This window comes from Hippocampus zosterae, chromosome 1 (genome assembly GCF_025434085.1).
Source record: "Hippocampus zosterae strain Florida chromosome 1, ASM2543408v3, whole genome shotgun sequence".
Lineage (NCBI taxonomy): Eukaryota > Metazoa > Chordata > Actinopteri > Syngnathiformes > Syngnathidae > Hippocampus > Hippocampus zosterae.
This window is the reverse complement of record NC_067451.1, coordinates 21,392,311-21,405,456: the sequence shown is the minus strand read 5'-3', so window position 1 is coordinate 21,405,456 and position 13,146 is coordinate 21,392,311. Positions and strand designations below refer to the sequence as shown.

The following is a 13,146-nucleotide window of genomic DNA, read 5'->3' as shown; positions in this document are numbered from 1 at the left end:
TCAGACCCTAAATCACCTCTCCCCACTCATTTAAATGGAAATGCCAATAATCCGTTCCAGTCTCCTCCTCCCATATAAACTACAATACCCCCCCAAAAAAACACAAAAAAAACCTACTGTGCCTCATAGAGACCGCACTTCAATGGTCTACCACCAATTTCTTCAGCAGAAGTGCAAGCAAAATGTCATTACAAATGACTTCTAATAATCCTTCAAATGACAAAGTAATTGCATTGCATCCAAGCAATAGTAATTCATCCGGCAAATTTGTGGTAGAGTGATATCAGTCGCAGAAGATGCCAAACTCTTTTAAATGAAGCATGTAATATAATTAGCGATTATGAGGGCGAAAATGTTATATATATATACATACATACATACAGGTATATTCTGTGTATATACATGCCATGCCGCCCCTCTAAATTTTAAAACGACACTATCCAATTTTTCAGCTTCAACTCAACGGATATGGTGCTCCTCCTTTCAGTGTGAACACCTTGGCCACTTGGGTGCAATGTAAAACATACATTGAGAGCCACCCAAAGAAGAGTTTCCGAAATGACTCAGTAAGGTACTGTGATATCAGTCATCTCTCGCAAAGGATAAATAATATATGCCTGTGAGTATTATATTGTCTGATTACATGTGGTGCTCCACGGTGTGTCATTTTTTGCGGCAAAGAAACAATTTGAAGTGAATTGAGGGGGTGATCACTGTCTGACAAATTCAAGATTCAAAACCGATTCAAAAACAGCAAACGCTTTTTCTTTGTGGGCAGGACGGTGGAAATCTAAATCTCGGCTATCACCTTCCCGTGTGGAGTGTGCATGTTGTCCCTGTGCTTGTGTTGGAATCCTCCCATTATGAAAAAACGTGCACGTTAGGTTAATTAAAGATTCTAATTTGCCCATAAGTCTGAGTAGTTTGTTGTATGTGTCCTGTGATTCAGCCTGTGCTGACTCCCGCATAGCGTCCAATGTCAGATGAGATGAGGTCCAGTTATCCACGACCCAAATGAGGACAAGCACTGCATGCACACACGCACACACACACACACACACACACACACACACACACACACACACACACACACACACACACACACACACACACACACACACACGCAAACACACACACACACACACACACAAACACACACACACACACACACAAACACACACACAAACACACACAAACACACACACACACGCACAATCAAGCCAGTGAATCATGCAAATGAGTTTGAATCTTTTTTTACATCAAATTCCTATTTCCTGACCAAATTCAAAGCATTGTTTTGTGATTATTGTAATGCAGTGTACTCTGGATCGACATTATTAAAGTGTGCCGTAAAGATGTCCTACATAAAGTACTGACGGTTGCCACATCTAAGCAGCACAACAACATATGAAGACACGATGACGACTGCCAGTAAAAGGCATCCTGACATTTTGCCAGCGAGGCGGAAAGCTGCTTGAGAGACATCTCCAGTCATTAGTCTGTACGATACTCTCTGGCATGACAACAAAGGAATATGAATGGAATTGGCCCATAGTGATCAGACTGCAATCCTCCTTTTCATCATTTTCAGATGCAGCAGGCAGTAGTTGAGAGCAAAGTAGATAAAAAAAATACAATAAACATGACCAGCATGGCTAACAGCAGCAAAACAAAGTTAGCACTTAAACCTCAAACACAGTGGTATTTGTAGTATTTAAAACAAAGCCAGTTAATGGTCACGCAATGAACTAGCACACACACACACACTAGGGATGTGAATCTCAGCACTGAGGACGATTCGATACACATCTCGATGCACTACCAGTGATGCGATACTTAAACGATACATGGAATTTTCTGGCGACACGATGCGATACGTTTCACCGTCTTCACGATGTGATACGACGCGATACACATTTAGTTCAAATCAATGCGATCCGATACGATACAGTGCAATTTGTTGTGATATTGTGCAATTAAACATGATGCAAATACGCAAAGAAAAAAAGTTTAAAAAAAGATGGAATTCAGTATGGTATTGCAAAAAGTAGACCACTTTATTTCTTATAAACAGTAGAACGTGTAAAACAACTTATTTAAGCCCTTTCACAATTCCGTTTTGTGCAAAGAAAATGTAAACAATTTGGCACCTGAGACTCACAGCTGTTGCTGTAGTGTAAACACAGACTACTCACTGAGTGTTTTATATGAAATATCCATCTCCATAGGACAGAAAAAAAATACAATTGAAACAATGTGGCAGTCACAGCCTCAAAGCTGCAGTGTGTATTGTAGCGTACACAGACCACTCTCACTGAGTGTCAAAATGAAATGTCCAAAAGAGTCATCCATATATAGTTTTTCCTTGCGCGGTCACAGTGAGTTGCAAGGGGACTCCCAAAATAAGAGGCGATTTTTTTCTGATCCTGACCTGGTTTGCCAAGAGTTTCTCCGGTGTCCAACGAGGAACTGGACGAGGAGGCGGGGGGAAACTTGTCGGTGATGTGGTGCCATCGTTTTAAGTGGTCTGCATATTTGTGGTGCTGCCGTTGTATGGCTTCGTAGTGCGACATTCTTTGCAAATTACGGAGCTTTAATCAATCTTTCCGTCTTTCTTTTCGAAGCCGTAGTATTTCCAAACATAAGATCTGAATGTTGCGGAAGCATTAAATACAGTAGTTTCCTCGCTGCTGCTTGCGCGAACTTCCATAGTGTTTCGCTAGTTGTGTACCGGACTGTATGTGACGCACGGCTACCGTCCCTATTCAACAGAAAACGCAAAACAATGATGGTGCATTCATAACGCATAGGAAAGGGCAGATAAGTACGGAGCCCCTAAGGGGACATGGAAGGAAAAAAAAAACTTTGCGAGATCTCGCAAAGTAATGCGAGATCTCGCAAAGTAATGCGAGATCTCGCAAAGAAGGATTGCGAGATCTCGCAATACTTTATTTATTTATTTTTAATGGTCGTTGACTTGCTTCCGGGTCATCGTACGTGCTTCCGGGTCATCGTACGTGCTTTCGGGTCATCGTACGTGTAAACGCAGACAACAGTTATGGAGTGTGTTCTTTTCCTGCGCGTTGATCTACTTCCGGGTCAGCTTGGCGAATGTTGACTGTCGTGCGCGGCTAATTTGAGCGACTACACACGACATCGGAGGGGGAGAGAATAATGGAGGAGGACTTGGAAAACTTCTTGCGATCAAGAAATGTCGCTCAGGTGGACATTACGCGCATGAAAAGCGACAAGGTGGGCATACACCCATACACTAACATAATAAGCGTAGCAATAGCAAAATGGACACTGGCTCCGACACGCTCACTTTCTCTACTGTTAATTTTCTGTTTTGTAAATACACTACTGTAGTGCAAACCGTTTGATTCTTTTGAGAAGTAAGAAAAGCATTACATAAATTCTATTATTATTATTAATCCTAGTAGTAGTCATCGTAGTAGTAATTTGTCATGCAGGCCTCCAAATACAGTGAGAAACTAACTTGGCGGGGAAAGTGAAGCTAGCATTTCTATATACTCTACCTGTACTGTTGATGTTCTTAGTTCTTACAATAATGACTTTATGTAACACAATTCTAAAAAGACATCACAGTTAGTAAATGTGCTGCTGCTTCCTGATGTATTATTATTATTATATTATGTAATATTGAATACAAATAATGATGACTGCTCTGTACCATCACTCATGTTACATTTGTTAAAAGTTATTATTAATCAAGTCAAAATTTCAAGTATTCATTCTCACAATTTATCTTTGCAGGTTGACATGGAGGTAATTTCTCTGATGACTGAAGAGCAAATGGGCAAATATATCACTTCCTATGGTGATCGAATAGCTGTCCTTTGCTTTTGTCAACAAAAAATGTCCAGGGGTGATAATGAAATGCTCCTCCAAAGATTGAGAGACAAAATAAGATCGAGGAAAAAAGGTGTACTGGGTGGATCTCCAAGTGTGCTCCAAAACCTTGATGAGAGAATGGCAAGATTTAAAAATTTTATTGGCTCTTGGCACTTTTGAGATGTAAAACATCTGGCATAGTTAACCACGTGAAGGGCAGTCTGCAATTGTTTTCCATTTGTGTATTGTGCATTATTAAAATGCAATCGATTCTGTGTTAGTTCTCCATTCCTTCCATTTTCTGCACCACTTATTCTCATGATGGTTTCAGGCAAGATGGGAGTTTTCAGTTTTACCCAAAGGTCTGAAGTTGTACATTCCATTTAAAATGTTGAGATTAATGTTTGTAAGATTTTGTCAATGTGAATAAAATTTGTTCCAAATCATTCTTAACAGTTTTTTTAAACACAAGAAACCACCTGCTGACGAAAGTGAGGAGTGACAATTACGCAGTCATCATTTACATGCAGGTGAAAATTCAATTGGGATGATGTACAATTGTGTAGGAATACTCCCCAGCATCCACGTTGGTTAAGTATTTGTGAATAAAGTCAGGAACCAAGAAAGAATGTTTATTTACACCAATAATGCTTTGACAAACATTTTATATTGTAGATCAAATATGTTGTCCTTATACTGTACAGGTAGAAAAACAGCAGATAAACAATGCTTTTAATTATGATGGGTATATATTATTTGTCATCAAAAGTGTTTCAATTATCCTTTGAAGGTGAAGTGATAAAAGAAATGACAATGGTCAAATTCAGGCTTCAATAAATGTTACTTCTCACACCAGTTGAGGAGCCGTAATATAGTTTGGTCCAAACACCAAGCAATACATAGATTGCTGTAATTTATAAAGTGTATGCAGAAAATTGGTGAAGATTGCACGGCTGTCTGTCCTATGTGTTGTGTTATTTTGACTTCAAAATGGCGCCGTGAGAGTGGCTGCCTTCCCAGCAGCTCCTATATTTTGTATATTTTATATTCTTCCTTTCATAAATTTGCTGCTGTGAATTAGGAATTTCTCCATTGCGAGTCTAATAAAGGTTTTCTTATCTTAAAGAGTAGCGGTGAGGGCCTCTCTGAGGTGTAAATACAAGTTCACAGCCTGAAATGGATCTTTTGGTGGCATTAGATCGGACTGGGCCATTAAAAAAGCACACAATGCAAATACATCTGGATCACAAGGCATGGTCAAACGAAACACACACTGGCTTTTGCACAGTTGAACTTGTTCATTGTCAACCGGGGAGAGGAAGTCCGTTGTACCATAAAGTTCAGGTAACGTATACATCACGTTGGGCCGACCACTGGGGACATTCATGTTCTTTGAGGGCCTGATGAGATGGCTGTTCCAAACTAAGGCCGTGTCATCCAACTCATCCTGTTGAAAATAATATACAGCCAGATTAAATAAGAGTTGCACAGTCATATCGGCTTTTATGAGCAAGAACTTTTAGCGTGAAGCTGCTTTTTTGTCTCACTCCTCCCCTCTCATGTGTACCACATCTCCCCAACTTTTCCTTCACCTTCACCACACACCATTATCCTCTTGGGTGTTCCTGTCCACTTTCCCATCAACTCACTCTCACATACAAAAATACACATTTAATTAACGAGTCTATCAGAATGTATGAACTCACCTGAATAAGTCCCATGCAACAAAATTGTAGGATGTTTTTGTCCAGAAATCCACCATCAAAGAAGCCATTGTCTCTGAGGTCTGTGAAGAGGGATAACCAGAACTCCATGCACTGGCTGCGAAGAAACCGCCACCAATATTCAATTCTTTGATTGGCGGTGCTGGCTCCATCCAAGTAACTGTCAAGAGTGCTGCCTGGCGGTATTGGCACGAGGAAACGCTGAAAGCCTTTGACGTGACCATTTTCAGTCCCAAGATCAGCTCGAACGATTCGAGGACAACCCCCCAAACGGTGCACAACGTCGATGTCGTAACCCCCAATCAACTTCGGGTCACTACTAGTTATGTAGGCATTGAGCCACATTATTTTCCTTGAAAAACCATCAATAGCCCCATTGATACAAATTCCAAATGGTTTCAGTTTGTCATAGGAGTCCATGTGCCATATAAAATTGGGCCCTTTGGAGAAGTAGTTTCGCCGTCTCAAACGTCTTGCTTGCCTTAACGACACTCCTCTCGGATCCAACTCTTTCAGGACCAGACGAACGTCCTCTTTCCTGACAAGAAGTCCATATTCTCTGCACTTACTGTACATCCACCTGTAACCGTGTAGTTGTCCGGAATGCTGCAATTGGTTGCGAATGAAGTCAACCAGGAATGCCAAGTCATTGAACGTTTTCCGACGAAATAGTCCTCTTTGGTTCAGCACTCGCTTCAAATGTCTTTCACTTATTTGGAAACCGTACTTAACATCAAGAACAGATTTAATGTCTTTGTATTTCAAGCCGATTTCAAAGTAAAATTCTATTAAACTCACGAACGGTTGAACACGCTCCATAACTGTTGTCCGCGTTTACACGTACGATGACCCGGAAGCACGTACGATGACCCGGAAGCAAGTCAACGACCATTAAAAATAAATAAATAAAGTATTGCGAGATCTCGCAATCCTTCTTTGCGAGATCTCGCATTACTTTGCGAGATCTCGCAATCTTTCATTGCGAGATCTCGCATTACTTTGCGAGATCTCGCATTACTTTGCGAGATCTCGCAAAGTTTTTTTTTTCCTTCCATGTCCCCTTAGGGGCTCCGTAGATAAGTGACGTTTAACATGAATAAAACGGCGCTTGAATCGGATTTTACCGATACCCACCAATGCATCGCGATGAATCTCGATTTCACCCGTCAATCGCGTCGTACCCAGTGAATGAGCCGATTCACTCGCGTCGCGCACGTGCGCATCGATGTATCGATTAATATCGATTATTTTCCACACCCTTAACGCACACACACAAACTAAATGTGAAATATATGAAAAGGGCCTCTGTGACTTTAATTTTATAGATTTTTTTTTGGCACACGACCCATTGGTGGATATAGTTTAGCGAACCCTGCGGCAAAGCAATGTCATAAAGTTTACTTGTCTCACTACAACCTCTTTGTGTTGTGTAACAATACACTTTACACAAAACATTTATGACTGTAGATATGTATGTGACACTTTGCAGGTCTCCACGAAGGAGCCTTTTTTGGAAATACTAAAAGTAGCAAACAGGGGAAAAGAGTGCCCTGAGGATAACTAACTAATTGAAGTGAGAGGGAGTGCAGAGGGACATAATGAGCACATAATAGTTGAAAGTGAGCGCCTAGTGTGTGATGAACACGTCTTTTTTGAAGCTCAAATTGCACGTCCCTGTCCCATCTCCTTCAGCCATGTTTAGATGGTCGATTAGGAAAGCTGGTAGAAACACTTTTTGGCCTACACTTGTGGAGTGGGATTTTTCAAAACCGTGGGATCAACTGTCCCATTTAACGATCCATACCACTAGCATCTCTACTCTTTAGGCGTTGCAATTATTTTCCCTACAAAACATATTTTATGTTCATTTTAACCTTGTCTAATTTTCAGTTTTAGTCTGCAGATAAAAAAGCAGACCTGGCCTCTGTCTCTCTCCCTTATATTGTATTATCTCTTTGTTGTAAAACAACCCCACATACCTGTGGTTTGGAGTGCGGGGTAGCAGTTGCATGAGGCAGAAGATAACCAACTGCCTGTTCATATGCTTATAAAATGACCTTGCCCAAGGAGAAAAACAGGCACTTCTGTGAAAGCAGTCATCAGGTGGTATTTGAGCTCTCTCCTTGCATGAAAACCTTTCTATTAAAATGTATCTCTCATTACAGAGGTGCCTTGAGACACGAATGTTTCGACTTACAAGTGTTTCGAAATAAGAGACCAATTTTTGTGTCATTATTGAACATTCACTTCACAACAAGCAGCAATACCTCAAAAAGAGGCTCAAGCTTTTTATTGCCACTCCCAAATGAAGTTAAAACTCTTTTTTGATTGTAAAGTGTCCTTGGGTGTTTTGAAAGGCGCTTATAAATAAAATGTATTGTATATCATTATTATTAAAACAAAGAGACTTACACTTTGTGTATTTAAAATGTCTACATAAGGTAGCTTAGCCTTTCAGTCTGCAAGGTTAATGCTAATGTGAATTGCCATAGATATACGGACTAATGAACAGCATCTATGTGTCTCCAGATCTGTCTGTATATATTGTATTGTGACCAAGGTCCGCACAACAGGAGCAGCAGCACAATGTTGATTGAACTCAAGCAAAAAGTACTTAAAACAACAAAACGTTGAAAGGGACTTTCTTTAAGCTTGCTACAGTCAGCTATATACCGGTAAGCACCTATATGAGTATTTATTATATATTTTTTTTTAATGTATATTTTTCAAACCTGGAAGTAAGACGACTGGTTCACTCAAACCCTGTTCCTCCTCGTGAGGCTATGGTACCCATTTCATGACGCCATCCTGAAGCTGGTTGCTGCGCTCACCACCTACGAAAGAGTATTGAACAGTTGTTTTTACTAGGCAGCGCCGCTTTTCCATTCGTCCAAAACAGCATCACACCACAGACCACTACAAGCTCATTTGGTTGCCCCTCAGAGTCAATGGCTCACCGTCTTCACTCTCTGGTGTCTTGGCGTCTGCCCACAGCTGCCATTCCAGAAGCGGGAGCCACAACCGTTGGGCCGGGCAAACGGTGATGTTCCGCTCTGGTGGGTGGAGACCTCCTATTCAAGTGAATGGGACCTAGAATGTGAAAAGAGCTGAACTCTTCTGCAAAAATGAAAGTGATTCACTGATGGCTGCTGTGAGAAAATGGAGGGCGGGGGGGGGGGGGTGGTTAAGTCCGTACGGGGGAGGCTGGTCACTATGTGACGTACAAAAGTGAGGGCCCAGTCTTCTTCTCAGATTGGGCTCTTGGAGTGGAGGAATGAGCAGGATCGCTCAGAAGCGCAGGAATGTGGTGGTGGTGGTGGTGGGGGGGGGGGGCACCATATTTGGGTGTTTGTGGTGAGGAATTAGCATTTTAACATTGCATAAAGCTCAAAAAGGTTGATTTAGCATGTTGTGGCCCATTTAATTTTTTACATTCTATTGAATTATGACAGTATTGCATGTTTTGTGAAGTGTAATATTATAGAGTGATATTTTTCTTAAAATACACCTAAGCATTTTTGCTGTGCTGTTTTTGGTAATGCTTGAAAAGTCACGGAACGAATTCAACTTCTATTTCAAGGACTGAAGGATTCTCAAAATGCTTGTCCTGTCTTTTGTCTACTCAAGGCAGGGGTCACCTCACCACTCTTGTTGCCTGGATCTCTTTGAGCGGCGAGGGTTTGCACCTGGCCCGAATGTTGATTATTTTTGTCAGGGTTCATTCAAGGTCAAAAACAATCATGAAGACTTTTGTTGGACGTGTGGCAACTGTTCTGACGGTCATTAATGCCTTTTCTTGTCGGCAGGAAATTTTGAACATATTCAACATTTTGTTGTGACAAGACAAATGATATTCATGAACACACAGACAGACCAGTAAGGTTCAAAAGACACCCAAAGTGCAACTTTACTTAAATTGTCAAACTAACAAAGAAAAGTTCACTTGGTTGACATGGAGTGGGCAGGCAGAACACAGCCTCTTCTCTGCTCCCACAACTTCTTAAGTCCTCCCAGCTCAGGGGCAGCACTTTCCTGAGTGTCCATGCACAGCAACCCAAGCTCACGTACTGGCAAAGTAACAAATAGCTGTTATGACACTCTGCGTCCAATGCTATCGCCCTGCATTGCAACTTCCTACCTCCTGAGATTGGGAGAAGAATCAAAAAAAAAAAAAAAGACACTGGACAGCATCAACATAGCGACATAGTATTGTAGCAGCCAAATAGGCATCATGTTCTGTTTTGAGCCAAGCCAGGTAAATCTCTCTTTTACAGGAACACGATGAGAAACATGCAGCAACAACAACAACGACACATCATTAAATTGCATTGTTACCTGGTCTTTCTGGGACATTCAAGATCAACAGTTAAATAATTTACAATCTTCCGCGAAATGGCAAAGAGAAAGTGGGAGTGTGTATTTGCCGGAACACCATTGACCACGGACAGAATGGAAGAAGAATGTTAGAACCTACACTGCGGACTGTTCTGTCCATATTTACATCCAAGAAACTGGCTTTTGTATTTGGGCCAAACAGACAAGAAAAAAGCAAGGCCATCGAGATGAAGAGAAATGTGAATCCATGTTTGAATATTAACTGCGCACTGGCAGGTCGGAGCAGAAAAGAAGGAGGCTTTCCGTTTCCTATCTGTGTTGACAGAAACATTTTGGAAAAGAGAGAATGTGGCTAGAGAGATACAGATTAGGACAAAGACGTGGATGGAGTTTACAGGGGCGAGTTCAGCGAAAAGATGGACTTGCTGTCACGGCCACTGGAGGAGATGCTGGAATGGCTTCAAATCTGTGCTGGACCTTTCCCGGTATGGCCGACGACAGTGTCAGAATCATAGGGGGTGGGGGGGGGGGGAGCTACCAAACATAGCCCATCTCGTCATCTCTGTCGTCTTCTGCATCATCGTCATCTTCAGTGATTTGCCGGGGGTGGATCCGACCCCGTCTCTTCTTCTGCCGACCCTGTGAGGCTTCTTCCTCCTGGTCGTCGAGGAGGATGACCGCACCGCCGCTGCCGAAATCTCCTGAAGTCTCCTGTTCCTCATCTGAAACAAATTCAGCACACACTAAATGCTTCTCATATGTATTGGCAGTGCCCCATTAGATGGTGCTGTTCCACCTACCTACTTTTCATTTAATACAGAGCAGTGATTTAAAACTGGAATAAATGTTAAATGTGTGTCACAATGCAGTGTTCCTCAGCTCAATGAACATGTGAGATGCTTTCATTCGGGTGCTTTCCTATCTTTGCAGATTGGTGCCATCAGACACCTTGTTCTATCATCAAATACCATGAAAGCTAAATCAAAAATGATCAAAATATCAATTGCAAAACCAGGACAAAATATATGTAAAGCATAACTTTATAACCAATTAATCAAATGACCATAATTAAGGGAGAGCATAATTTTGTTTCATTATTCTCTCGTGCAATATGGGCTTGTGCATTTGGGTGACAGATTTACCACAATTGGCTTTCTTGCCACAAGCATACATTAAATTAAATACAGATTATGGAATATATACTGTATATACACCCTTGCTAAGGCTTGGCGGTGCTGCAGTAACCAGCTGTGTATCGCTTATCTTTGAAATCTGTAAATGAATTAAATGCAAATGTTAAAGCGCACTCATTTTGGATTGACTGTTGACATTGTTGCAATGACCCGGTGGCTTATCTAAAAGCCACCCAGGAATTGAAGTGGATATATTTTCGCAGCTCAAATATCTATCGATATGGAGGTAGAATTAAGATGTGTGGTACTTAACTGACAGTTGAGCGGAGTTCAGCTTTAACGTATCGAGCTGGCAACGCCCACATGTTTGAGAAAAGTTTGATTTTGAGTTGACTTCCCCCTTAAATTTGACATTCTTTCCTGTCAAATGTAGACACATGAATGGTCACCGAACAGAGACATCACTGTTTAAATATGAGATTTCGAAGCTTAACAGAGCATATCTCATTCATTTTTAGAGGTACAACCCCCCCCCCAAAAAAACACAAAACAAAACAAAAAAAAAAACAATTGCTTTATGTGTCAATACCAAGTTGTTCAATTATTTTTCTTCATTCACTGAATACTTCAGGACAATACATGTCAGTTGTTTGTTGTGTGGACTCTTCATGTTAACCTGACCGAAAACGCTGACAGTTGTGCTTTGCTGTCAAGTGTGACAAATTCTTCTCCTTGTCGAGCATTGGTGTTTTATCAAAGTTGCACCCGTGAGCAGAATATCAGAAGAAGCCTCAATCCGACATGAGTGACCCGCGCATCGCTTACATTATCGCTCGCCGAAACAATTGCTGATGTATGAGAATAAAAGAGGAACGTTGAGGCTTTGTTCAAGACCATTTATGAATCCACTTATCAGAAACAGCACAAAGTTAGAGACACAGCTGTCAATCTGTAAGAAACTGCGTACGGTGAGAGACAGACCGGAAGGGCAACATTTGCACGTTCTGCTGCGCTCTGCTTCACTGAAACCTGGCTCAGTGATCGCCATCCAGATCCCGCGCTACATCTACCCGGCTTCCGCCTTCTCCGAGCCGACCGCGACACGGAGCTATCAGGGAAATCGAAAGGTGGTGGGATTTGCTTCTATATCAACGAAGAATGGTGCACTGATGTCACGAAGCTCGACGCACACTGCAGCCCGGACCTGGAGTCGCTGTCTTTAAACTGCAAGCCATTCTACTCGCCACGTGAGTTCACCTCCTTTTTACTAGTCGGTTTTTATATTGCGCCACAAGCTAACGCAAACACGGCGATACAAATGCTAGCCGAACAAGTAAACAAACTCGAACTAAAATAACCCAGAGTCACCCCTGATCATTTTGGGCGATTTTAATAGAGCACATCTTAACCGTGAACTTCCCAGATATAAGCAGCACATCGACTGTTTCACCAGAGAAGGCAATATTCTAGATCACTGCTACACAACAATCAAAAATGCATACCGATCGGTCGCCCGTGCAGCATTGGGTCTTTCTGACCACAATTTAATCCACTTAATACCTACATACAGACAGAAACTCAAATGTGTTAAACCGGTTGTTAAGACTGTGAAAAAATGGACAGATGAAGCAAAGCTAGCTCTACAAGAATGCTTAGACTGCACTGATTGGGGCGTCTTTGAAACTTCAACGGGCACACTGGATGAATACACAGACACTGTAACATCATACATCAGTTTCTGTGAGGACATGTGTGTACCAACGAAGTCCTTCCGCTCTTTCAACAATAACAAGCCATGGTTTACTCCCAAACTCAGGCAACTCAGGAAAGAGAAAGAGGCAGCATTTAGAAGTGGAGATCGGGCACTGTACAAACATGCCCGAAACCAATTGACAAAGGAAATTAACATCGCAAAGAGAAGCTATGCAGAGAGGCTGAAAAACCAGTTCTCTGCTAACGACTCTGCATCTGTATGGAATGGCCTGAAAGCAATCACTAACTATAGAATGCCATCCCCCCAAACAGTGAACAATAAGGGTCTTGCTAATGAACTAAACATGTTTTTCTGCCGATTTGAAAAGGACACCCCCATTTCCCAC

At 41.7% G+C, this 13,146-nt stretch overlaps 2 protein-coding genes across 5 annotated transcripts in view; one reads left to right on the top strand and one right to left on the bottom strand.

Moving 5' to 3' along the window:
• Positions 1 to 13,146, top strand: part of LOC127610875 (uncharacterized) — a 112,033-nt gene that overhangs the window by 49,237 nt on the left and 49,650 nt on the right. The window lies entirely within an intron of this gene.
• The window catches only part of spock1 (SPARC (osteonectin), cwcv and kazal like domains proteoglycan 1), a 109,982-nt gene continuing 106,292 nt past the window's right edge, over positions 9,457 to 13,146 (bottom strand). For all 3 annotated transcript variants that reach the window (XM_052080953.1, XM_052080970.1, XM_052080962.1), the window contains one exon: positions 9,457 to 10,636. In XM_052080953.1, the coding sequence (XP_051936913.1) occupies positions 10,449 to 10,636 (188 nt within the window). In that variant the 3' untranslated portion in view covers positions 9,457 to 10,448. The remainder of the gene's footprint in view (positions 10,637 to 13,146) is intronic.